At 40.8% G+C, this 27,302-nt stretch overlaps 1 protein-coding gene across 1 annotated transcript in view; it reads right to left on the reverse strand.

The window, feature by feature from the left end:
• Positions 1-2,025: 2,025 nt before the first annotated feature.
• The window catches only part of ELL2 (elongation factor for RNA polymerase II 2), a 152,699-nt gene continuing 127,422 nt past the window's right edge, over positions 2,026-27,302 (reverse strand). Inside the window, exons 2-11 of the mRNA XM_009280666.2 lie at positions 22,200-22,321; positions 19,175-19,340; positions 16,306-16,563; positions 13,438-13,562; positions 13,209-13,296; positions 10,894-11,458; positions 7,612-7,681; positions 3,743-3,914; positions 2,721-2,765; positions 2,026-2,582 (exon numbers count right to left, since the gene is read on the reverse strand). Coding sequence (XP_009278941.1) covers positions 2,466-2,582; positions 2,721-2,765; positions 3,743-3,914; positions 7,612-7,681; positions 10,894-11,458; positions 13,209-13,296; positions 13,438-13,562; positions 16,306-16,563; positions 19,175-19,340; positions 22,200-22,321 — 1,728 coding nt within the window. The 3' untranslated portion in view covers positions 2,026-2,465. The remainder of the gene's footprint in view (positions 2,583-2,720; positions 2,766-3,742; positions 3,915-7,611; positions 7,682-10,893; positions 11,459-13,208; positions 13,297-13,437; positions 13,563-16,305; positions 16,564-19,174; positions 19,341-22,199; positions 22,322-27,302) is intronic.

The following is a 27,302-nucleotide window of genomic DNA, read 5'->3' on the forward strand; positions in this document are numbered from 1 at the left end:
TTTTTTTTTTTAAATAAACTGTAGTGAGATTCACAGTTTCCACGAAGGAGACGTGCACAGTTGCCCCTCCTCTACATCAGTCATTTGCTTCAGATTTGTAGTAGTGTAACCCCACCAAGACGCCACCACGGGCAATGTTGGTTTCTCTGAGCGAGCAGGCCAGTTTTACCGGAAAGGCAGTAACACAGTCAGAGGCCCCACTTCAGCGGGCTCCCAACCTTTGCTGAACAGGAATGTCAGCTCCAGGGAAACACGAGACATATGTAGATTTACAGCACTGTTTTGCAATACGTAGGCTGTCGGCGTCTGAAATGCTCCATGCAAACGGGCAAAACCTTCAATTAAGGCCCTTACAGTAGCTTGTCAGGTCTGACGATGATATGCAGTGCTGGACCTCTGAAGCAGCGCTAACCTCCAGCTGCAACACGTACACAGCCCGTAAACCAGAAGATGCATGCGAACACAGGCCAACGGTAAAAGGTGTGTGTGGGGGGGGAAATCAATTCAGTGCTCTGGGCCTCAGTTACACGCGACAGCACCACGAGTGATCGCAACACGCGGAGACAGTTGTAGCAGCACGGTCTGTCCCATAATGGCAGTTAACGTCGCACCCAGGCACACAGCTTACAGAAAAAGCACAGAAGCGCCGAAACGGGTCCCAGTATCGGGAACGTCACACTATTTTAATCTGAACAGCCACTTTGTTTCTAGGTTGAAAGCTAACCGCCCAGCGCAGCTGCAGCAGAACTGGGGTGAATGTAACAGTCCCTGCGTTTACACCTGGGCACGGCTGCGTGTGTATGCTCGGGGCCGAATTCAGCCGTCAAACCCAGACTTGTTTTTGAAGAGCTACTTGCAGCTCCTCACGGGAAGCAAGAATTCTTCTCTTCATTTTGCCATTTGAAATGTGGAGTTGAAAACAACTGTACTAACCCGAGGGATCCAAAGGCAACTTGGCCTCGAGTAAGTAACACAAATACCGCTGCCGTGCAGCAGAAAGGGATGCACCTTGCCTGCCATTCCATCTTCATGAACGTCTTTGAACCCACAAATTTAAGGCAAAAATTCAATTGCTCCCATTAACCTGAATGCATGTGTTCTGGCAATCAAACATCTTCTGGTTTACAGTGATACAGAACAGGTTTTTTTGATGCTGGAGATAAGTCTATTAGCCACACTACCAAAATTTTGGCAAAAATTCTAAAATCAGGTTTGTAAACAGAATGCGTCCCTTTTCAATTGGCAGCATTTTGAAAAGACAAACACAGTAAGACACACAAAGATTTTGCTCAATTATGACCAAATGACACGTGTTTTCACATGATAAAGTAAGCAATGTTTTACATCAAAATAAACGAAAAAAACTGCATGAAATGAAAGTTTGTGCTGTTTGGTGATCACAGTATTTTATAGTTAAATACATCTGTTCTTTGTTATATTCCTGGCACCCAGGACAAAAATCTTTAAATATATATTTCACGTAGACAATAGCTTCTTTGCATATCTCTCTTCAAAAAATACTTTATAGTAGTATATAAATAGGTAACCTACATGTCTAATTTTATAATCTTGCCCAAAAACTATATATCTGTTTCATATTTTAAAGTATCAATTTCCCCAATATTATTAAAGCTGAGAAACTATTGAAATGGAAATGCTCTCATCTTCCACAATAGAAGTAGCAATTTCATAGGAAAAACCTACAGCAACACTCGTCAGTTGTTTTAACCTGAGCGTTTGGCCTACTTGGAGTAGCAGCTTTTTTCTCTTCCCCACCAGGCACGCTCACACCCACACACCCTTGCACACGCACAGTACAAGCACACACTTCCAGACACTGGTAGGCCACGTAGCGCTTCCCAGGTGCTTCAGCGAAGTAGGAAGCAGTGTAGCTAATAATTTAACTACACTAAGTATACACAAGCAAACACCTTAAGGCAACCACTGCAATGGGGGGTTTAAGTTGCAGGGGTGAGTTTCTGTTGTAACAAAATGGGCTGTATACAGCACATATACATGCCTCTTTAACCCTCCAAAACAATGTGGTGGTTTTTTTTTTTTTATTTTGTGCAAATTTCTAAACTTTCTACCATTTAAGGCAAAGAGTTTGCATTAACAAGAAAGGTCAGAAAACAGCCTTATATTTATCCAAAAGCATTTCAATTTGATACAATATTTTCTTAAAATGTGCACAACTTCATAGTAAAGGTACTGGGTCCCCAGCATCTACTGATAAAATTATTTCAATGGACAAACATAAGTCTTGAAGAAAAGAAGGGACCGGAAAAAGCAGCTTCAAATATGCATATAAGCAACATCAACAACAACAAAAGTAGTTAAGTCTGCTAATACTGAAATGTCTGTAATGCAGAAGTTTGATAATTTTTAGAATCTTCGAGCAACTAATCTTAGGTTTTAAATAAATAAGCTTCAGTTCATTCACATGTCCTGGTCGAAGCAGAAGACTAGTGCCATGACTCTGCTTGCCGTTGGTCAAATTCCCCTATTAGTCTCTTAATATGAGACAGCTTGTTGTGGAGATACTCGCATCTGTATTTCTCTTCATAGTAGTTGGGGCTAGACTGTAAAGATAAGATAAAAGGAAAATTAGGGCATGAAAAGATTTCTGCAGAGTTTAATATTTCATGTCCTTTGCTTAAAAATAGCCTTGAGCCAGTCTCGGTGATTACTACCTCCCACAAATCTGGTGTGACACGTACCTGTTTTATCTTTCGATACTCTTCTAAGACTTCCTCATGAAGGATCTTCAAGGAAAAAAAAAAAATATCAAGAACATTTCACTACTACCAGAAAATGCAAGTTTATGTAAAACACTAAAAAATACACTCAGTTTTACTCAACATGTTTTCTTATCCATAAGCCACACCACTCTCCTGCATTACAAAAATAAACCCCCAACCTCCGCATATGACCCAAGATCTGCAATTAAACCTGTGAACAGGCAACAGAAGGAGCACGTGTTTGAAGATTCCCTTTGAGAAGTCGCTCACAGACAGTTCAAACAGGCGGAGTCTGAGGGCTGAACGACTTTTTGCAGGGTTTTGTCAAGCTACAAAAATCAGAGCTAGCCCATGCAGGGTCTGAGCATGTATGCAAACTCTGCAAGGTTTCCCTTTGTCTGATTGAGCAGCCCCAAGGATTTTAAAATATTCCTTCTGCTCACAAATACATTTGCAATCTGGCCAAAAACTGAATAAAAGCAATCAAAAATCCTCAGTGTGCACACAGAATTAAAGAATTCTGGTAATGAATTTGTATGTCCAAATCGGAGAAGTCCAGGCTGGAAAGCCAGAACATCAGGTTTTTAATACCCTTCTCTGCTAAAATTGTAGCTAGAATCAGCCACCCGGAAGATGAGTAGGTTGTGGCCGTAGGTTTAGTTAAGTGTGTAAAATCACAGGAAATAGAGGGTGAGGAAAACCTTGGGATTACAGCCGCTGTTTTCCAGGCACTTCCAATCTTCTCCCCCACCTGTGTAAGAGCACCCCCTCACCTCGCCAGGATGCCGAGGCGGTCAGCAAAGCCTGAGCCAGTCTGGTACCTCCAGCTATGCGACTGGTTGCTCAGTCTCAGACATTGAACCTGGCAAGTCTTTTAAAACCACGTCAATATAATTTAATAGATAAATATACTGAAGAGTCTGCCTGTGCTGAAAACGTGGACTTTTGGAAGAGATAAGAGGGAGATGAAACACAATCTTCACAGTTTTATCCTTCTTTACCTGATATTCTTTGGACCCTGGAGAAAGAAGCTTCCGTTGCGCATCAAGCTTCATGAATCTCCTGGTGACACTCTCTATCCGAGCGTGCAAGTTCCTGTACTCATCATACTCTGCATTGAAGTCATCCTTGTAACTCTGGCGTTGCTCGTATGAGACTATAGCTATGTATTTTCTAATGGAAAAATAAGCACACGTGCAATTTTACACCAAGGACGTTTCATAGTGAGTATCAGGCATAGACACGCAAGCTTTAAGTCAGTTAACTATGTGACTGACTTTGCTTCCATGTGTAAGCACATGTGCTCCAAGAGAATGCGTTTAGGTAACTACAGTAATCTACCATATTTTTGTGACCGTTATTTGCTAATATTTTACTTTTTAGAGTTTTTATTCAGATGCTGAGCAAAAAAAGGTGTGGCATACTTAGAAAACATTAGCAATCAATCATTCAAGTATAGAAGGACCAATAAACACATCAGCTTCAGTGAGATATGAGAAACTGCTAGATTGTAATCTCCTTCTCTGAAGGGACAGGTTAATTAAGTTATAGAGTCATAGAAGGGTTTGGGTTGGAAGGGACCTCTAAAGGTCATCTAGTCCAACCCCCCTGCCGTGGGCAGGGACATCTTCAACTAGATCAGGTTGCTCAGAGCCCCGTCCAACCTCTCTGAAGGACAGGTTAATTAAGTTATAGAGTCATAGAAGGGTTTGGGTTGGAAGGGACCGCCATCAAGCCCACCCCCCCTGCCGTGGGCCGTGGGCTCTGCAACTAGAGCAGGTTGCTCAGAGCCCCGTTCAACTAGATCAGGTTGCTCAGAGCCCCGTCCAACCTGACCTGGAATGTTTCTTTTTCTTTATATTTACTTTTGAAAATTAATTTTCATTACATTTTTGGAAGGGAGTGCATTTATGGAGTTGGATGCAGTTCAGTTTTTTGGCTACATTTGTGCCTAACAGCAAAGCACAGTTAACGATAAAATTTGGTTATTTTAGTGAACCCCAGTTCCATTGTTGTCCATTCAACTAAGGCAGTTGCAATACAGCAACAAAAACAAACTGCAGAGAAGTCTGAAACTAAAAACAGCCCACCACATCACCTCCTAAGCGGGCAAACCCCATAAATGCTTAAAGCCACCGATGCCATTGAACCTTTCTTCATTCCCCTCTCCCTCAAATCAACATGAGCAGATTTAACAAGCTCATTATACAAATCCAAGATGAAGTGGCAACGCGAGTAATAGGTACCATCTCCCACCACTGTCACACCAATACTTCCAGTCCTCCTAGCCTAGAGACCTGATTCTCTCTGGATGACACAGGCACCTCCACATGGGGATTAATCCCTCAAACCACCCTTAGATTAAGTTTAACAAGCAGTAAAAATTTAAGAAGTTGAAAGTCTGTACCAACACAGACAACAACTTTTGTCGGTGATGTATCCCAGGGCAGAGGCACCTGATTAGAGTACTAGACAGTTTTTAAAAGAAAACTAAAGATGCCCTTCATCATTTTGGGAGGTACCTGTGAAGGGATAGTGTGGAGTACTGGCTTACGCACAGTTACCTCCCACGGCAAGAGTCCTAGCACAGGACAAGAGCCCAGCAAAGCACTCGCAACCTAAGTGTGTGGAGAGGGAAGAAATGAGAGTAGAAGCGGGGAGAAACGTGAATCTGTTTTGTTTTTCTAGCTTTTGTTTAAACTTTGCTTAAAAACCTTGAGTTCCTTTACTTTCATAAGCTTTGTATTAAGATGGAAAGTATCTTTATGCTAAAGCTGTGATTATACTCATGAATTATGTAGCACTTAGAGACAGGAAGAGAAGCTGGAATAAACTATCAAAGTCCTTTAAACTGCATCAAATCACAGGTGCTCTCAGGTTTTAATCTTTCCATAATGATCAGGCAGATGTCTCAAACAGCACAACCTAATTTTTTACCAGGACACTATGGCCAGTAGATTATCTGTGAGATTGTTCCAGAGGTTGTTCCTTTCACAGAGAATTCTTCATAAAATTTTTACTCCCAATCAGAACTAAACCAACTTTATGAAATCCAGCATGAAGGCTTTTGTTTTGTTTTTTTTTTTTAGACTTTTAGCAATGGCTTTTGGCATCCAACTTTAGTATTAGATTACATCAAATAACCCTATACCTTACTTCTCAGTATCACTGCTCTCAGCTCACTGGGAAGCAGACAGCGAAGAGCTGAATCTGCCTGTTTTCACCCAGCAGAGGTTGGGAATTAAATGTAGGTTTGAGTTCTCAGCCTAAGACGTGAAGCACTAAACTGCTTCCCTGCAGGGCCAGGCTTACTTTCAGTCTTTCCACGGAGCATCACTTACTGTATTAAATATGATGCAGGGGGCTACCGTGCCATCTGCTTCAATGCAGATGGAAGGTGCACCAAAGTTGAAGTGCTACAGGGAGGCCTGACCTCCCTTCCGGACGTTACTCCTCTGACAGAGGTTGGTGAACCTGGCAATTCGCAGTGTTTTAACAGACTTCTCCCTCCCCTCCTGCACTGCAAATACGACAAGGCGGCTCAGCGCCACTGCTGCGGCTGATGCGGTGCAATCGCACTGCTAGGAAGTATCAGGCGCATCCTGGCTTCACCTACCGTGGTGCTCATTTCAGCTCTGAGCATTGAAGTGCCATCAAAACCTTCTCAAACTCATCCTTCCAACTGAGGAAAGAGCTTGAGATTGCTCCCCACTGTGCTCATCCCCCCACAAAAAAAGCATTTTATTAGAAATTCAGGTGGCACTGACCAAGTTATTCCAGTTATTCTACTGCAGCCTCCTTTGACTTTCACATTTTTAAAAAAAGGCCACCAGTAAAACAGCAGGAAAAAAGCCCAAGCACTGGGCATTTGCAGAAGCTATTGCTCTGTTTTACAACAGTAGAGAAAAATCCTCCTGATAGAAAAGTTTTAATATTCTAAAAAGTATTTAGGCAACCAAATGATTCTGTTAGTACAGCTATTTCGTTTTAAAGCAAGTTCTTTAATACTTGTCACGGATGAAAAACTTTTTTAAATAGCAGGTAAATTTTAACTTTTGGGCATGTTAATCTGATGTGTGACGACTTGTTAAGGAGCTAAAGTTAAACCTACTTATAAAATTAAACTGTAATTTTATAGACTGCAGTATGCCAGTCATTGTAGGTGTGTAACATTTCACATGCAGGTTTAATCCATTTTTATCTTGCATTGTAGTCAAAATGAAGCATCTAAAATTTAAAATTTGAATTGAGATTCTTCTATTTTCTCTAGCTCTTTGGTCTGCAATTCTGTGGTGGAATTGGATATTTTGCTGTAGCTTCAAGTTAGTCAGTGGCCATTTTACATCAAAGTTTTAGAAATAACTTTGATGGTTAACTCCTGTTAGCTCCTATGTAGGCTTTGTAGTGCCAGACTTGAAAGCCTGCTATCTTCCCTCCCCACCTTTCCAGCTCAGATGCACTAAGCAGCAAAAACACAGGAAAGATGTTCAAATTTACGTATTCAGTATTTCAGTATTCAGTTTTCTTCCTGTATTGCCTTGCCTCTAAAAAGAAAACAGTGCATGTTCATATTCCTTTTATATTGTGTTCTTGAAGAAGAATGAAATTAAATGTTTTAAGTCTTCTTCTAAAGCATATTAAAAATTCTTTTTCACACTTCTTTTCCCCCGCAATGATTAAGGGACAACCTCAGAGTTTAAAACTTGCAGGTACTCAAATAAGGCAGCTGGGTGACTTAAAGGAACTTGTCATTCTTCTCAAATTACATTTTGGTAAATTTTCAGTTTTGTAGCTAAATGAGAGCATTTATAGGCGATTTTTCAACGGCTTCAATGAGCTGCAAGAGACTTTTAATCCTTATTTTACTCACATGAAGTAGTCTGGTTGTTCACTTGTTGATGAAGGAGGATCTGTGGAGGCAGTGCAAGTTTCTTTAACTCCTACAGAAATGCAGAATTTTGACACTTGTGATGAACAGATTTTTAATATAGCCAAACAATAGCAACCTGATGCGCTTAAAAAATCCTTTAGAGTTTTATTCTCACAGTAAATTACTTATAGAACTTATTCTAAGTTCATAATAGGGCTCACGTGACCTTCTCTGTAGTAGGCAGTACCGGGGTTTAGAAAGAGGGCACAGCTACAGAAAAGCAGAATTTTGACACTTGTGATGAACAGATTTTTAATATAGCCAAACAATAGCAACCTGATGCGCTTAAAAAATCCTTTAGAGTTTTATTCTCACAGTAAATTACTTATAGAACTTATTCTAAGTTCATAATAGGGCTCACGTGACCTTCTCTGTAGTAGGCAGTACCGGGGTTTAGAAAGAGGGCACAGCTATTCTATTCTACAGGTTCTGCGCTACCGCAATATTAACCCGAGGTCAGCTTTTCTTATTTGAAGACATGATGTGGCATCTGCACAGCAATTCAAGTTATGCAGCAACAGATGTAGCTGCACAAAAGAAGACAGCTTGAGATGGATATATATATCTATATATCTATCTCAACATCCAGGTTCCAGCAAGAAATAGAGTAGAAAGCTGAAGTTCTTTTTATGCCATGTTTTTATCCCTCCTTCCCGGCCAATTACGGATATCCAAAGTAGATTTAATTTCAGTGCTCTTCTAAGCAGCAAAGTCAATAGCTTTGTATATGGGTTACTGGCATTCAGGCTTCAATAACCTGCAACAAAGACTTGCTCCTCATTAACGTGGCAATACTGGGTTTGAAAGTTATTTGCACTTTTAAATTGCTCTTTTAAATGGCATTATGAAATGATGTAGTAGTACATCAGACAGTACACTTAATCTCTAATCCCTCTTCTTAAAGGAATATTTCAAGAGCCCCCTATATTTTTGATAAGTAAGAAAAATAGCCACCGTAAATAAAAGTTAGCTGGAACAGGAAGGAACACTCAGTATCTTGGCAATCTCTCTCTGCTTTTCATTTGGGATTTTGTGGCAAGCTTAAAAAACACATAATCCTTTATATTCATTATTATCTTACATTGCCACTGTTTAGACACAGTATTTCTGCCAAAGCTCAGCCATTCCTGCCAGTCTCTAAGCTATCTCAGCTTTTAAGTCATTGGGAGAGACAAGAGCTATCGTGCAATATTCTACTTGATTCTTTTGCTTTTAATATTAAAATTATTACGTGGTATAGCAGGAGTATAAAAAGGAGTGTAAAAGTGGGAACAAAATTTGAGAGAAATGCAAACAGTAATATTCACAGTCACAGTATGTACACTACAACTTATGTGAACAGTTTTGCTGCGAGTATTTAATTTCCAAAAATTCCAAGTGCATTTGTTGGCATGGCTCGGTCCATTTGAAAGCTTCAATGTAAGCACCAACTTGAAACATAGTACAGATTTTTCCTTCCCTAGCTGTTCAGAATTTTATTACTGGCTTCTGGAGAAAGATGCTCACATTTCTTTATAAATTCAAGCTTGAATATTTTCAAAGCAATCCCAAGCCATGTGGGCACTGTGTAGATCCAAGGTAAACGTGAAAAGACCATCTCAAAGCACCCTTATCTGCAGGCGCAACACCATTTCAAAGAGGCACCCAGCATACTCTAGAGATGCCTCCGAGCTGTGATAGGAAAGGGCTAAACCTGACTTCCAACTTGCGAGTCAAGCCTCTTAGAAATTAAACAACACACAGATTTAACAAAGCAACTGAACTCTGCCCTATTTTGTGTGTGTGTGTGAAGAAATCAAGTATTCTTTGTGCGTTTGTTTCGCTTTTTAATGCCATTTTAAGCACGTACTATTTCTACATCTTTTGAAGTCGTAAGTTCTGCAGCTAAGATGGAGAGGAGCTTGCAGCACAGTTCAAACCAAAATTCTAGTAAACCACGTGCCAGTTTATGTAGGTTTTAGACTTTCCATGAAAAGGCAGAGTTCGATGAACCTTGCGTTGTGATACGCAATGAAATACATTTATGTCTGATCTATGTGTTTCAGTAAGCTAATATGCAGTAAGTATGTGTGACAGGTTTTTATTTTCAGCATGCACACTTCAAAACTTGCTGATGGAAAAAAGTGGAGTAAGTTTCAGTAAACCGTCAATTTACTGGAAATCAAGCAAAAAAAATTCCATTCCTTGGGTTTTTCTAGTACCTAGCTCTTCCTTGTAACCAGCTTCTGCCCAAGAGCAATTCATTTAAGATTTCTTTGTTCTAGTAAGTTTTGTACTACAGAGTGACAATTCTTAAAAATGAACCTAATATTAGCTACGGTTCCAGCAGAACAAGTCCTGCTTCTGGTTTTTGTTGTTGGTTTTGGTTGGTTTTTTTTTAAACTAACAGTTACAATGTAATGCAATGGCAGAAAAAAAAAAAACCAAACTGATTCTTCATGACCATAAAGTAGGGATAATGGCAAGGCACTTAATATATAGCAAGTGAAAAAACAGACCATCTGCGTTTCTAGTCCCTGGTTTTACTGGTCCCTTTTCACCAGGGTTATCCATATAATAGTTAGGAAAAGCAGCGTATTAATACCTTCACCTGAATCCAAATGGGAGGATTTTTTCAGCTTGGCAGTTTCTTCTCTTCTAAGATCTTTCTCCTCCTCGCTCGCATTCATAGTGTCCTGCATTTTGCTTTCATCCTTCTCCTTAAGCTCTTTTACCTTCTTGGGCTTTTGGTGCAACACCGCGTGCTTCTCGCCTGCAGACTTGGGAGGCTCCCCCTGCACCGCGACAGGCACTGGGATTCCCAAAGGAGTCTGAGAGGTATATTTTTGTTGCTGGTCCTCATAGATGCTACTGCTATTTTGACTGAAGCTGTCCAGCGGCAAGTCTTGTGTCCCCTGCCCCTCAGGGGTGCTGGGGGAGCTGGAGCTGGCAGTTTGAGGAGGATTGGAAGTGGGAAGGAGTGTGGGAGGCAGAGGAGCAGGAGTAGCAGCGGCTGCAGGGGGGGGGGGCGGCGGTTTAAACTAACAGTTACAATGTAATGCAATGGCAGAAAAAAAAAAAACCAAACTGATTCTTCATGACCATAAAGTAGGGATAATGGCAAGGCACTTAATATATAGCAAGTGAAAAAACAGACCATCTGCGTTTCTAGTCCCTGGTTTTACTGGTCCCTTTTCACCAGGGTTATCCATATAATAGTTAGGAAAAGCAGCGTATTAATACCTTCACCTGAATCCAAATGGGAGGATTTTTTCAGCTTGGCAGTTTCTTCTCTTCTAAGATCTTTCTCCTCCTCGCTCGCATTCATAGTGTCCTGCATTTTGCTTTCATCCTTCTCCTTAAGCTCTTTTACCTTCTTGGGCTTTTGGTGCAACACCGCGTGCTTCTCGCCTGCAGACTTGGGAGGCTCCCCCTGCACCGCGACAGGCACTGGGATTCCCAAAGGAGTCTGAGAGGTATATTTTTGTTGCTGGTCCTCATAGATGCTACTGCTATTTTGACTGAAGCTGTCCAGCGGCAAGTCTTGTGTCCCCTGCCCCTCAGGGGTGCTGGGGGAGCTGGAGCTGGCAGTTTGAGGAGGATTGGAAGTGGGAAGGAGTGTGGGAGGCAGAGGAGCAGGAGTAGCAGCGGCTGCAGGGGGGGGAGGCGGCGGAGGGGCGGCAGTGGCTTTCTCACTGGAGGCAGGCAAGTGGCCACTGAACGATGACTGGACTCGACTGGTCAGGTGAGATATCCTCTGCTTTTTGTTCATCAGAGGATCAATAAAATCAGAATTCAAAAGCCGTTTCTGTAATAAAGAAAAAAAAAGAAAAAAAAAACTCAGCACAATTAAGTTTTGCTCCCATTCTGAAAAAAGGAACATTTCTGAACAGGCAATTGTTGAAAACGCACCTTTCTTATCCAAAAATAGCTGTCAGACAGGGAACTACTGCAGCTAAATACATGGTTTGTTTCATTCTTAGTTTCTAATCTTACGATTTAGCCAGTTGCTCTTCAAATCTACAGCTAAAAGGCTTCAGGAGAAAGATGCTCTCTTCAGCAGCTCTATCAAAGGCTTCACCAAAACGAGGAGGTCAGGTCAGTATTGTTTAGGTACCGATTTCAGTTCGGACATTTAAGAGTCAGCTTTTGCTGTCACACAGCCACGTGGCTGTGCGTTTACCAGAGTGCAAGAAGTGCAAAGCTGATAAGAACAGGTAAAACCCCCAGTTTTGCTACAGTTGTCGTTCCAGCTGTTGTCCAGCCAAAATGCTGGTTCACATCCTCTTCTCCAGCAAGCATACACTGTCCCCGTTGATGTACAAGCGGCAGCTTGGACCAGCAGTGCCAGGCATAGCTCTGTGCCACCCTGCTGAAATAAATCCACATTCTGTGGGTACAGAGGCAGGTCCCTGGGACCTGCACCATTTCACCCTCTGACTGGAAGAAAGCTAGGGAGAAAACAGAGGTGTGCTCTCCCTCCTCTATTTAAAAGTAAATATCTCAGTGGTGAAAGACCTTCCGTCCTTCCCGGCTTATTGCTGTACACACACAAGCTCTCGTGTTCTTCAGATTTCAATTGCATTTACTATAGTGCAGTTTTAGTCACAGAAAGTATCTAACTTTTCCTTAAAGTAGTGCCTTTTACACAGAGTTTTCCAAGCTGCTTCTAAAATGGTTTGCATTGTCCTCTTGTATTGATAAGAAGACAGGACATGCGCATTTTAAGTCTGAAAAGGCTGGAGGAAGGCAGATGTACTACCTGCTGATTCAGATCTGCCTTTTCACACCCTGAATCAAAATGGGTGCTTCAATGATGCCTATAGGGGGGGGAAAAAAAAAAATTCCTCCAAGTGGATCACTAATGTAATTTGTCCTTATTCTAGACTTTCCTAAGCTTGACATTTAAACAGTAGCAGAAGGATGTTCGTGCGTATTTTATGTATTACAACTAACATATCACAAAGGACCTTGAAGACATGCAACCATGTAACAAAACTATATACATACCTTGTCTTTAGAAGATCTTCCTACACACCAATATAAACAAGTTATGTGGCAATACAAAACAGTTTTAAGTATTTAACCAGAAAGTACGGGGTTGTGTAACAATAATGGGTAACCAAGAAGTTCAGCAGGTGAGTTTAAACTCTACAGGCGAGTTTAGGCTTCTGCAAGGTCAATGTGCTAAAATGGACAATTACGATTTAGGCCAACATGTTGGCTGTTCAAACACGACAGGGGTGGTCTCTGTCAGAGATCTAGGTGTATTTACAAAATACTGTGTAGACAGGAATTGTTTATTTTTCTGCATATTTTAATAAACATTCTGAAATACAGAACACTAAATATAGCAGCCCTTAAGCTATGTGACCATAAGTTTTTTGCAGTCTTTGACAGTGCAACCACCTTTAAAAAAATAATCCAATTAGAAATAAATGCTTCAGTTTTTTATGTGTTAAAGACAATATTAGTGCTTCACATCACAGCTTTTACACCAATATAAAGTGTGATAAATCTTAATACGCTGTAAATAATGTCAAAAAAATACAAAATACCTGAGAAGTCGATGGAGCATCTTTATTACAAGTTACAGGAGATTCCAAATGGCTGGTGCTGGTGGCATTCTGAGATGGATTTAATTTTCTGTAAGGATGACCCAACATTTCAGGTTACAAGGCAAAAACGTCTATGTCATAGTTCTTGCATTATAGGGAAGACAGACATTGATTTCCCAGAAAGAGCTTTTTAAATGGCTATTTTCCTTCCCCTAGAGACTGAACTTACCTAGAAAGTATTAACTCCAATGACTGTTTATCTATTTCATTGTATCCAGGCCAATCTTTTTGAATTTCTTTAAATACATAATCCTTCAGAGTGTAAGAATTATCCTTTGGATTCAGGTTGGCTACCTACAGGCAGACATTTAAGAAAATAAATGTTCATTATACCTAAATGCAAACTACAGAAATAAGATTGGTACTGCAAAGCTAAGTCAAAGCTGAAAACGAAATCACACACCAGTTTTCCACATTTTTTTTAGATGTGAAGATCAAAGTAGTTCTCAGTAATGAGCACCAATTTTAAAAAATGTGGTCAATTTGGGATGTAGAGGTTTGGATGTAAGAAAATCCCAAACTGCTGTAAGCATGTATGAAGCGTACTCGATGAAAACCTCTCTCTGCACCACGTATCTGTTTTTTTTGTCTTTAATACAGCATTGAGAATTGAGGCAAACTATGCCAAAACTTTAAATCTTCACTGCATGAAATACATTGAGAGGCCTGGTTTTTATTTTTATTTATTTTTCTTTTTTAAGAACTGAAGAACACTACCTCCACATACAAATTCAGAGCTGTTCAACTTCAGGAAGACACTTGCTGTTCTTTTGCTTTACGCAGCTATACTGCGATGGCAGAGCACAGACTGTGCCTGGAACAATGCATGTTTTTCCATCATCACATTAACGACCACAGTATGTTGTCATTTGTCCTGACAAACAGAATTGCTTTTCTTTCTCAAGTGCCTGAGCCAAAAGAAACTGTACCTTTCTACTGCACAGTCGTATGTGATAACCTAACTGGCACTGAACAACTACTTTTAGTACAAAGATGAATTATTTATATATCCCATGAGTTTTAAGCCATATTGAAGTTTTACCGATTGGGAAAAAAGTAACTGTACTCATATCTAACAAGTTATATTTTGAAAACAAGATTTAGTGCTAAAATGGTTAAGGAGAGGTGTACAGGCCCAGATGCACTCTTCATTTTGCAGACACAGGGTTCATTACAGCAAACCATTGTCACAAGAAGGTCATGTGCATGCCCTGCTGTATATACCTTTGAAAATAAAATGGGCTTATATCTTCCTTAAGAAAAATACAGAGTATGCTCAAAAAGTTAAAATGAGCTAGTACAACCTTGAGACCATTGACACCTAAAGTGCTGTTTTAGACTTCATCACCTGACATCGGTTCAGAGTTTCAGAGAAAACCTCAAAGAAAAAACAGTCTCCGTCAATTTGCCTGATACAAAATGCTGAATAACTCATCAACATATCACCACCACTTTTTGCAGCTTTGCCTATTTTTCCTTCAAAACGATAGATAAATACTGCTAATTCGTGTGTGTGCATGTCTGCTTCTCCCCAGCTTAAAAAAAATTAAAAGTAACAAAGATATCCATAAACAGTAATTCACTTGTTACAAACAGAATTAAAGCTGCATTCCAAGAGAAGCAAATCTGCGCATATTAGATCTTAGCAAGTTCAGGCTGCTGATTTTATATCTGTACAAAATGACACTCATCGTGAACCTAAGAAAAACACGAGCAAGGCTCTTCAGGGTGTAGTGCTGCTAACGTGACCATTTCTGAACATAAACCAGTACCTTGAGGTAGTTCACACCACATACAGGAAACAGGCACCAAGAAAGTCCCCTTAAACATTGTCAAGCATAATGGGACAGGAGAAAATTTTTGCACCTTTTATCCTCTAGGGAGCTGAGCTTCTGGAATTTTATAATCAACTTATACTATAAATCGTCTACTTCAATTTGTATGTAAGAACATGGCTCTCATTAAATTGTCTGTGTCTTCAGGGTGAAAAAACTACCATTGCACTAGGCAAACAAAGCGACAACGCAACATATTCAAGGAATGAGTTTTTAAAATTCAGTGTAGGATCAACCAAAGCTGTGTAAGTGTTGAATTTTACTCACTTTAATAGGTTCCAAAAGACTTTTTTCCTAGATAAATAGGAAGTGTTCCTACCTTACATATTAATACACGCACAATTCAACCACAGTCTATGGGTACAGGGAGTATTTAAAAAGTAAGGGAGGAACCACTACATCTTACAATACTTTAAGAAGCCTTTTCTGAACTGTTTTAGTAGAAAATTCATGAGACACTCTTGAACACACAGCTTAAAAATTCATCTATAACATTATAGGCTTACCAAGAATTTTGATGGGTATAATAAAGAAATACAAGTGGAACTTAACTCAAAGGAGCTCTGGAAAAGCTACTGAATAAAAAAAGGTTTCGAGTAAGATAAAGACACAATCCACAAGATAGCAAAGAAACACTATGCTCAAAATCAGACCACCACCCTTTTCATTTACAATTTGGTTGGAACACCCTTCCCTGGCTTGCAATTCTAACAGATCCCAGGAGAAGCCAAGCACCATTTACAGGCCACCAACTACGTTCAAATGAAATACTAACCTATGCAATTACCAAACTTCTCTCCTCAAACTCGTCACAAGAAATATTAAGTACTATGACAAACTATTTCACACTATCAAGAGAATGTATGGTCAGTTTCTCTCAATTAAGCAGTTTACCAGTCCAAGTAAAAGGGAGAGGAAAAAATAAGACATTAGGAGCAACAAAGCTAGAAACGGTTAATTATTGCCTGCTCTTCTAGCAAAATAAAAACACTCCCCAGAAATTTTTTAATATTTCTTTCCTTTCCTCATGTTAACTTGTAGTTTGGGGCATCTGTATAAATTTGATTGAAAAACTTAAATGAGGAGCATTACATAAGTTGTTTATTATTTTCTAATTTAAGTACAGGAGTAACATACCTCAAAATTACAATTAAAGGAACAGCAGGAGGGAAAAAGTGCTGGCACAAACCCCATGATCTCACCTGCTGAAGAATAGTTCCAAGGGAATTCTTGTCCTTTTGGTTGACACCATCCCTCTGCAAGCGAGCAAGTAACTCTGGTTTCTTGTAACTCTTCAGTGCCAGTAAGTGAATCACCCTGTCCCTGTACGGTCGCTGAGAAACAGTATTGTGTGTGTGAGTCCTCCGTATTGTGTTTGCAGGGTTCATGGGTGTTGACCTCTTCCTCTTGGGCACAGCATCTGGAATGCTTTGTGGTGCTCTTCTGACAAGACATGGGAGGTTGGGACAAGACAAAGTTGATTTAAAAGAATTTACTAAGTCGGATAAACTCTAAAAACTGTATTCAAGATCTGTAAGAATATACAGGTAGTAAAGATGCATCAAGCTAGGCATTAACAAAGAAATATTCAATATTAAAAAAAAGCTGGTAAATGAGTGATACTGGTAGGAAGACTTTACTGATTATTTATATAGATGGTGCTTTTATTATTTTTCTAGTTTATAAGCTCAAGCACTGAATACCCCAAATCAGGTTGGTTTTTTTTTTAGAAGAGTACTCTAAAGTGTGACGCAAAGGTCCTCCATATAATTAAAAGATTCCCCACTAATGCCTGGGGAGACCAAGTCTACACAATTAATTGCATCACCGCTTAAAGAAACTACCAACCCTTGGTGTTTATCACTTGAGTTACCATAAGTTACACCACATTTTAAGCTGAAATGTTCCCCTCTTATTAAATAAGCCCAGGTTTTCAGAAACAATACACCGAAAATTTAACAGTTCTTGGGACCAAGGCCACAGAAGTTTTAAAACATGGCCTGCACCGCATTTTGGATCAAGCTCTATAAAAAGACCTGTTTCTCAACTGGAGGAACAATGCAAGTGTTTGCAAGTGATGCCTCCAGAATTTAAAAATAACACCACCCAACCTGAATCCCAGTTTTCCAGAAAACAACCCAAACCTCTCTACTCTGTGTTTTTAAATAGCACTTGCTATTGGACAGAAAAAAAAAGATTTATCAGAATATTACAGAAAATCATTGTAGGAAACATTGTTTGCAATCCAACAGAGGATGTGACACAAACTAGGCATTTTTCTGAAACCAGCAACTCATGTTTGGTACATGAGGGAGACTGAATGAGTATTGGTAAGAAAACCTGGAGCTTGCTGTCTTCTATCAGATACACAGAGACCGAGCTGTGCTTATGTACTGCTTGCCCTCAGGAAACAAAATTTGTTTCCATTTTGCATTGGAGGCCAAGCCTTTATAACCTTTCCACCCTGCATGTTCCCTGGACTTTGCCCTTCTGGTTTTCAAGAACAAACCCACTCACGCAAACACACATGGTTACATTTTTAGAACAGTATGAACTTGCCAGTTGTTTATTGAACACATTACAAACATTTTGACAAGTTAAATTCAATGTAGATACACAAACCCCAGGCACAGCTGATAGTGTAAGCAGCATTCAAACAAAACACTTCCTAAAGTCATGTCTCCAAATCACTTAAAAAAAAAAAAGAACAACCGCCAAACTGAAAACACAACGGAGCGTTAACATGATTAACAACCCCAGTTCCTAATTTGTACAGCATGAAGCATGTTGCAAAGTCACTCCCGTGCCCTACCAGCAACTAGACCTGTCCTACCTGAGCTTCGTCAATGCCAGTCTGAAACCAGGGTATCCCCAAACACCGTAATTGTCCTACTGCCAGTCTTCAGACCCCATTTATTTAATGTTAAATATTCACTTAAGCTCTATTTAAACAACTAACAAGAATCACGCAGATCATTCACATGTAAAACAGAACTTCCCCAATGAGAAGTTTAGAAATAGATGAAAGTGGCTCCTCTCACGTTGCCGTTAGAGAGCAGTTTAGACAATATGGGGGAAGCAGTCCCAACCTCCATTGTCCTGGTATTAACCCGTACCCAGCTCCCTTAGTGTCCAGGCCACACACACGTAGCTTTGTATCTCCAAAAAGCCGTGACGATGCTGGCTTAAAACGCTCTGCAGTAAGTTGAGGCAGAGCAAGCGTTGCACCGTGACTGTCAGGGACGTCCATGCTGGTGGAGGACTGCAGCCAAAGCCAAGTGAGAGCCTGTTTTACTTGACGAAGATTGATGTACCTGGTTCAGCTCACTGCTGCAGGCAGGACCACCGCTGCCTGTACCACTGAGTGCCCATGAGGCGGATGCTCACCTTGTTTCTATCTGCAGCCGGCTCCAGGCTCCTCAGGGAAATGGTACTCAGAACAGTTTAATAACGGATGATACCACCTAAACGCTTTTTGTTTTGTGGAAAACTATGAAATCCGTGGGGAGACGCCAACGTTACCTTACTTTAAATTTAAAGAAAAACCCAACCAAAACCAACCACATGGTCTTGTGGTAACAGTTGCTTATTAATGACCAAGACATAAAATAAATAAAATTTAATCAGCATTAGCAAGGGTGAAAAGCAAAGTTTTTCATATTAAGCTTATGAATTTGTATATGACACTTCCTCAGTGTTAATTTTCTTAGATTACAAATTAAGGTTAATGGTTTAGCACAGTATTTAGGTACTCAAAAGTGCTGTTACAAAACCAAAACATTAGCTACTAAACCAGAGAATTTAAGTGCATGGGGTGGTAAAAACCCTCACCTCAATGGTCAAAATTTTGACCAGTCAAGCAATATGGGAACAAGGAAGGACTGGCATGCTTTCTCGGGGAAAAAAAGGCTGATGTCTGAATGCAGCAACAGGAGACTGCAAGCTACATGAGGGCAAGCTACCTACACCCGAGACCTCTGAACACACCACCTTTCCCAAGAATACGCTGAAAAGATGAATTACTGCGTTTGAAAGCTTACAGACATCTAGTAGAAAATGAAATACAACCATACCTAAAAATGGTCCACCAGGTTTAATAACCTTTGCACTTCGATTGCGCGACTCCTCTTCTGCCTGGGTCATGCGCTCTCTGGTCGTCAGATAGGAATCACTTGTTGCACATACTGTAATTTTATTCTGTATACATCCCAGGCAACTGAGCTGCGAGGCTCCAGAACTATAAAAACATTGAAAAAGGTTGAGCCCAAGCACTCGTTCAGGTTTAGAAGTATGGATGTATCAGGAACTTTAAAACCTGTCTTAACAGGTGAAGAAAAACGTTTTCCAGTTCTGACAGCTAGCTAGGGCGTAAATAAATTTCAAATTGTCTCTACGCATCCAAATGGTATCAGTTTTACCTGTCGGTGTAATCTCATTTCCTCACATAACCGTATTTGAGAGGCAGACTCAGGGCAGTGTTGGTGGCTGTACTGGCAAGTGCTGCAATGACAATTACAGGGACAACTCAGGCAGTTACACTGGCACCCTAATGGCAGGCAGCTCCTGCCCCGCAGGCTTTCCGCCGGCCACCCGGCTCTCAGCTCAGCACACGTCTCCTCTCCTCTTCCTGAGGTGGCCCGTGGCGGCACCAGGCACTGCGAGGCCCAGGGAGGGCAAGCCAGCCTCCCCTCAAGGCCTGCGCCCCCGCTCTCCCCTCATCTTGCTTTCAAAGATGCCCGCCCTCCTCGTTGCCTGCTCTGTGCGTTTGACAGCGCTGAGGAGTGCTTGCGCTTCACCCGCCTGCTTCTCTGAGAATTCATGTTTGAAAAGAGGCACCTAGAGCAAACGCTGCGTGAGGGGAAGGACCACGAGGCCTCCTCGATAGTGTCAGCGCGGGCATTGGGCTTCAGGAGGCATTTCTGGAGGAGACCGGCCCTCCATAGTCAGTCCAAACGCGCTCCTGCACTGCGCTCAGCCAGGAGGGCACCTCGACTGACTAACAGCAGCTTCATTTAAACTGGCCTAACCATCACCGCTCTTAACGAGTTCGCTGTGCAGCACCCGCTACTGCAACAGCTCTGACCAGAGAAAGGGCACTGGCTTTAGCTAACCCGAAACACTTTAAACACCCTAAAACTCCCCATCAAGGCTCCAAGAAGAAGGGTCAAGAATCTCGTGTCTCAACTTACTACGTCGTTTCTGAAAGTCACAAAGCTGGACCAAGCCACCGACCAATATTTCAAGATGATACAGCTACAGTTTTGTCCATAGCCTAGAGCTACGTATTGATTCCTTGCTCTGAAATCAGCGCATTTACAACAGAAAAAAAAGGGCCTTCTCGCCATCTAAAGCACAGCTTTTACCCGTTGCCCATTTCTTGAACATAGCTGCCTTTACGCGCTTTTCCACCACAGGAGCAGCCGAGCACTGACCGAGACGCTGTGTAATCCCCCTCCTCAGGCTGGGCATTTTCAAAACCTGAGCCATTTTTGAAGCTAGACTAGATATCCTGCAGAGGTCCTTTCTGGTTTTATTTTTTTTAAATGACTCTGCATTTAACACTACACAAGTTTTGCATTAATTTTGCAGACACTTTGCAGAAACTGAGAGCTGGCTACAAAGGACCTCGTGAAAGCTAGTCTGAATTAGATTTTGAAGTAGATTAGTAAAACCACATTAAAACTACCTAGGCATGCTATTCAGAATTTTTCAGAGCTAAAGCAGCTTAAATATAATCTTACTTATAAAATGAATCCAGTTTAATTTAACCAAAGGTGCTACTTCCCAAAGAAGAAAGTGCCCTCAGAGATGCTCTAGAGAGGCAAGCCAGGAGCGGAGGCAGGACCTTTCACACGCCACGTGCACTCCGGCCACTTGCTTTGTGCCAGCCTCAGCAGCAGTCTGGCCCCTTTCAGATAGAGTTTAATAAAAAAAAAAAAACGAAACCATTCAACTTTTTGCCAATCCCATCAGTTAAGTGAGTTCACTGAAAGGCTGTATTGTAGTAGAAGATACCTAATGCAAGGGGAGAGGAGAATAAAGGATGCTGAGAGATCTCCTGTTAGGCAGAGAGCTATTAAATAAACTCATTTTCTTATTGCTCCCAAAACCCGCTATCTAGACAAATCCCACACTGCCCCAGGCTCCCCCAGGTCTGCCACGAAACCATTCAACTTTTTGCCAATCCCATCAGTTAAGTGAGTTCACTGAAAGGCTGTATTGTAGTAGAAGATACCTAATGCAAGGGGAGAAAGAGGAGAATAAAGGATGCTGAGAGATCTCCTGTTAGGCAGAGAGCTATTAAATCAGCTCATTTTCTTATTGCTCCCAAAACCCGCTATCTAGACAAATCTCTGTTTTGAAATTGAGAGCAGAAGCTCTCCTGTAACTGAGAACCTGAGCAGCGCCTGTTGGAGACACGTGCCGTGTGCCTGTTTGCTATCAGCTTCCCAGATCAATACACAAACTCTGCCTGCAATGTCCTAGTTAATGAAATGGGACAAACAGCTGTTCAACACCACTGGACTGCATCGATACTACGCTGAACGTAATATTCTAGAAGCTGAAGCAAACTTAATGTAAAAGCATGGTATTTTCTTGCCTTTTCAGTAGACGTTAACACTGTTCACTTTGACTCAAAGGACCAGGACAAGGTGCTGCTGTATTACGTTTGGGTTCTGAAACACCATGGTCATGCAATTATGGATAAGGTCACTGATTTATGTGGTTCTTAAAATAAGACAGCTATGCATCATGGCCAGCATGCTAGCATGCTGCCAGCCACAATCATATTTACATATGGTTGTAGAATGGATCTGGTCTAGCTTGGATGATGCTGAACTCCAAATGCTTTTAAAAATAGTACCAAGAGGTGAGAAAGTACTCAAAAGGTTACTTTTTTAAGAGCAAACCCAAAAAGAATTCTATGTAAAAGCAGGTATTTATAATTAGCAAGAAATCATGCTATTGCTAGGAATTAATTTTCTACTGCAGCTCATCACTAGGAGCATGCTTCTGTTAAAGGTTTTCACTATATGCTCAAAGCCACAGAATCTACTTAAATTTGCCGTGAAAGAAAACGTCAAGTAAAACTTACCTTGAGTCCGTTTGCTGGACACAGTCAAAGCTTCCCTGAGGATTATCTTTGCCAACATTTGACAAGTAGAAGTTAAATGTATGCACTTCATTTGGCTGATCAACTTTGGGAATTTTAATAAGCTAAAAGGAAAAAAAAAGTTTATGTAAAAACTTCAATCTACACTCCTTTGCTTGTGATCAACTAGGACCATAATTTTAAATGAGAAACTGTATTTCGAAAGTTTTGATGTGATTTCAGTCATGTCACTAAAAAGGCTGCTTTGGCACAATTCTCCCTCTGAAAGCAGCGCCGGCTACGTGTCTGTTGCAGCGGTAACTGCAGTGGAAAAGCTACAGTCGCTCAGCCTCTAATTCAGCAAAGTATTCAAGTAGCAAGTCATCCTTTCCCATTTAGTGGAATTAATATGCACGTGCTTAACTTTAAATGCAAGTGCCTGAGTATAATCAAACGGACCGAAGCTCAGCTAACAAAACAGATGAGAGCAATTCGCACAGACCACATCAGACACTGCCCTGACTTTGTGATTTATTCGGTCCTAATGAAGCACATACGGGAGTCAGCTCCAAAAAGGAAAAAAAAAAACCAACAAAACAGCAACACCCAAATTAAAAGAGTAAAACTTCTTAAACTATAAAAGATTAATTTCAACTCCAACAGGCGCTAAAAGCCTTTTTCTTTTACTCAGCTCTAGATGCAATTATTTGCATAAATGTGAAATGTAAATAGGTTTTTTGTAAGTTTAGTCAGATGTAGCAGAACTTGATTTCCTTGGCTGAACTAATAATTTAGTACAGAATGTGCCGCATTCTGCTGGAGCTTAAAAATGTAAATATGAGAAATCATTAAAATGTTTATTGGCATAAGCACATTTTTCAATGTGCTGCTATACAAAACAATACTGAAGCACAAAAAACTACTGCCATCCAATTACTTTATTCTGAAGGTAAAATTAGTTTGCAGTAAATCTAAAAAGCTGTTCTTCTGAAATTTGCTTGAAATTTTAATGGAATATTAAATATCTTTGTCAGTTGTATTGAAAAGCAATATTCAACAGTCTCTTAGAAACCTTTCCCTCAATATTTTGCTTGTGAGATTGGCATAAATGTCAATGTCATTTGCACAAAGTGCTACTACAAAACAACTCCATTACCATTTATATTTTAATTATCAGTACTGGCAGAGCTTATCAACAGCTTAGGACAGTGACTGGACATGAAGGAGAAAGTCACCCGAACACCATATCCTTGTACTTAAGTAAAAGTACTAGTGTGCTTAAAAGAACAATCTGTGCATTTTATATATGAATGGAAATAAATCGGGTAAGTTATCAAACGCATAATCTTGGATTATATATGCAGCTTTACCTTTTAATGATTATGAAGGTCAACCATCTACCTAAGAAGATCATAGGGGCCCAAAATGATCTACATTCAACAAAATTAACTACCACTGATTGAATGTTTCAGCATACGGTTATACGATAGACATGTACGTATGTACGAATTTGACAATTTGAATTCAATCCACTGCAGAAGAGGTAATGTTTTTTAGCCTGATACACTTTTTGGAAAACCAACAAGTATATACAATGATCAATCTAAGTCTGGCTCTCAAGAAATACAGCTGAGCAGAGGGAAGCAGGTAACTGTGTATGCTTGGACTTCATTCTCAAAGCTTATTTTGAGCAAATCTTTATTTTCCATTGATCAGCCTAAAGAATGTATATGCATGCAATCCCCTTAAACATTAGGAATTTCTGTACCCTAATCTTTATATTTAAAATTTTGGAAGAATTGCCATGGGCATTAAAACACAGACTGGCTCCATGTGTTTTGATGCAATAACATGAAGACAGAAGCTGGCCTTAGAGTACATTTAAAAACATGTTTGTTGCTGTTCCATTCTTCAGTGAGGTCTTATTTCTCCCAAATATTGAAAAAGACACTGATAAAGCGTGGAGAAAAACAAGTCTGCCTCCTTACAGGCAGATGCCTATGAAGCTTATCACCGACAATGATTTCCCAGGAGCAAACTCAAATGGAAACACTGAATATTTTAAAGCTTCCACACACACACACACGAACTCCGTAAGAAAGACACCGATGATGAGGGAACCAGCTACTGCAGCCATTGTGACAGGTTTCTTTGCATGAGCAAAGAAAAGGTCTAGAAATTTACTTTCCTTCTCAATTTTTTAGGATATATTTTTCCACAAACTTCGGAAGAACTAGATGACCATTCCTCAGGCATTCATGAATTTGAATGAAGAGAAGGCAATAATGGTGGGGGAATATTTCTCTGCTAGAAGATTTCAAAAGTGGCAGTGCAACTAATCTGAGAATAAAAATTTAACTTTTTCATCCTCAGTTCCAAAATTTTATTATTTAATCTGTAATACAGCAGACGCAAGCCTTTCATTTTTGTGAGCTTCTTTTTGGACCCTTTCAGAATAACCACACAGCCAAAAATCTTCCTCAGGCATTCATGAATTTGAATGAAGAGAAGGCAATAATGGTGGGGGAATATTTCTCTGCTAGAAGATTTCAAAAGTGGCAGTGCAACTAATCTGAGAATAAAAATTTAACTTTTTCATCCTCAGTTCCAAAATTTTATTATTTAATCTGTAATACAGCAGACGCAAGCCTTTCATTTTTGTGAGCTTCTTTTTGGACCCTTTCAGAATATCCACACAGCCAAAAATCTTTGTCTCTCGAACAAGCAAATTTAGCAAAGTCTGTCATAACTCAGATAACCCTGTTTAATAAACCTGGGACAAGCTCTGAGGGAAAAAATGCATTTTAAGTTATATTAAGGGCAATTAAATCAGATAAGTTTATTTCCCATATTATGGTTCAAAAGTGAAAGCCCAAACATTTATGAAACGGAATGAAGAATAGTTATTGAATCTGCAGGTAATACAAAGCTGGCAGGGACAAAATGCATGAGGATGGAGTTAAAATTGAAAGCAGTCCTGAAAAACCGCAATGGAGGTCTGAAAATAGGCGTATACTACCCTTCAAAAGAGGCTGTGCAAGGTACCTCATTTTGCAGTAAAAACCCAAAACAGTGCAGCAGCCCTACAGAAAACGATCTGCAGGTTACAGCTGAACATCCAACCAACACAAGCCCACAGTACCACGCTTTTGCAACACGGGGCTGCACCAACGCGACTACAGCAACAAGAAACAGCAGGTTGAACTGCAGGACAGTGACGCGAGACTTGCAAGCCGGAGCTGCCGCTCTCGATCCGCTTTCCGGCTCGCCAGAGGTTTCCACCACGTTTTGCCCCCTCGCACCACCCCGCTGCACACCGCCGCTCCAGGGAAGCACGATGCTTCAGCAGCTAGCCGTGCAGTGCAAATCCCAGCCCCGGTGCACTGTCCTCTACCAAATGCCACCCACCAGCTTTGACCTGAAGAGATTTCAAGGCTCCCTCCTTGCTTCTTTGCAAAGACGACCTCATCCCCTGACAAATCAACTAAACTCGTCTTAGAGAGGCACACTTGTAAAGCATGGCGTTCTTGTCAGGCAATAAGCAATCTAGAAAGTATTCCTAGGATATTAACACATTTTCAGCAACCTAGGGAAAGCAATACTTGAACGGCATAAACGTGCTGACACCACCTAGGTTTGCAAAAACTACTGTCTCCTCAAACGCTTCAGATCAAGTTTTACTGCTGTTGACATATTTGCCATTTCTTTCTGTATCTTGCAAGACAAAATAACACTTTGAAGTAGTTTATAGACTCAGCAACTTCTGCAAATAAGCCTCCTGTTTTGAATAAACAGTCCTGTTTTTACACTGTAAATTTATATTACATGGTTCTGAAAAGTTCAATAGGCAGTTCAAGGATTTTTGGCTTAATCAGAATTAAGATACTGCATTCAGCTTGAGATAAGCATAGTGGCAAAAAGTTTGTTTTTCCTATTTGAGCAATACTTGCAGAAGGTAGTCAAGGAGCCTTTAATAAGAAAGCACACATTGCAACCACATTAATCCATAATAGCAAATAAACTTTTGTTTGCACCAGGAAGCAGCACAGCAAGCCTGTTGTCAGCACGTTTATTTCAGAGAAGCTGCTTTTGATTCATATTCAACCTTCCACATATAAAGAGCGTCCTGGCTGGTACGTGTGGCGTGCAATACATTGAAAATGAATTTGCTATATTCCCTTACAGCGAAGGGGAAGATTTCTGAACAGCAAACACCCACCATTATTTGTAGCTGATCTACGCTCTTCTTCCAGAAATAGTGAAGCCCTTGCCACAATCCTTCATTAGATCTCCTGTACCCTTACCAGCAGTCAACCAAACAGGGCAATGAAAGGAGATGAGAAAGCCCTGAAGAGAAGCTGCGTGCTTGCACACCTTACCCAAAGAGTCACCCCAGTCATGTCCAGACAAGGGAAGAGGCCACCTTAAAAGCGGTGTCTATGAACACAGTTCACAACAATCTCTTCCCCTGGTTTAGGCGCCATCCTAATAAAGTGAACCATGCATCTTTCCCCTAACATTGCCCAACTTCAAACATGTTAACTAACTGGTCTGAGTTGGCAAGTCCGCAGCCTATATACTTCCCAGAATACGTACTAGCACGGAAACACAGGGCATCATTTTTCTTCTCACATGCCCAAACACATTTATCCTTGCACATACTTCTTTCCCCATTTATGCGAGAAGCCCGTCATGCGAAATACTCTCTCCACCACCAGAAGATGCATCCACATAGGCAGCTGCGCTAAGCCTTGTGCCAGCTCGCCCGTACATCCCACCCAACACGTGCAGCCCTCACTGCTCTTCTCACTGCCGCTCAGCAGCCTTCAGGCAAGTGACCCAGTTTCAGCTAACACCCAGCTCAGGTCTTAATACCTGTCTTAGCTGCTACCTTCTAGCTAAGCCCACAACTGATAAACACTCTAAGATGCCTGGGGATGGATGAGGAGCTGACCAAGAGCTTATGTGTCAGGATTAAAGGGAAGGCAGGGACAGGTGACATTACGGTGGGGGTCTGCTACAGGCCACCCAACCAGGAAGACAGTGGATGAGGCCCTCTATAGACAGATAGGAGCAGCCTCACGCTCACAAGCCCTGGTCCTCATG

Source organism: Aptenodytes forsteri, unplaced genomic scaffold (genome assembly GCF_000699145.1).
Source record: "Aptenodytes forsteri isolate BGI_AS27 unplaced genomic scaffold, ASM69914v1 Scaffold203, whole genome shotgun sequence".
Lineage (NCBI taxonomy): Eukaryota > Metazoa > Chordata > Aves > Sphenisciformes > Spheniscidae > Aptenodytes > Aptenodytes forsteri.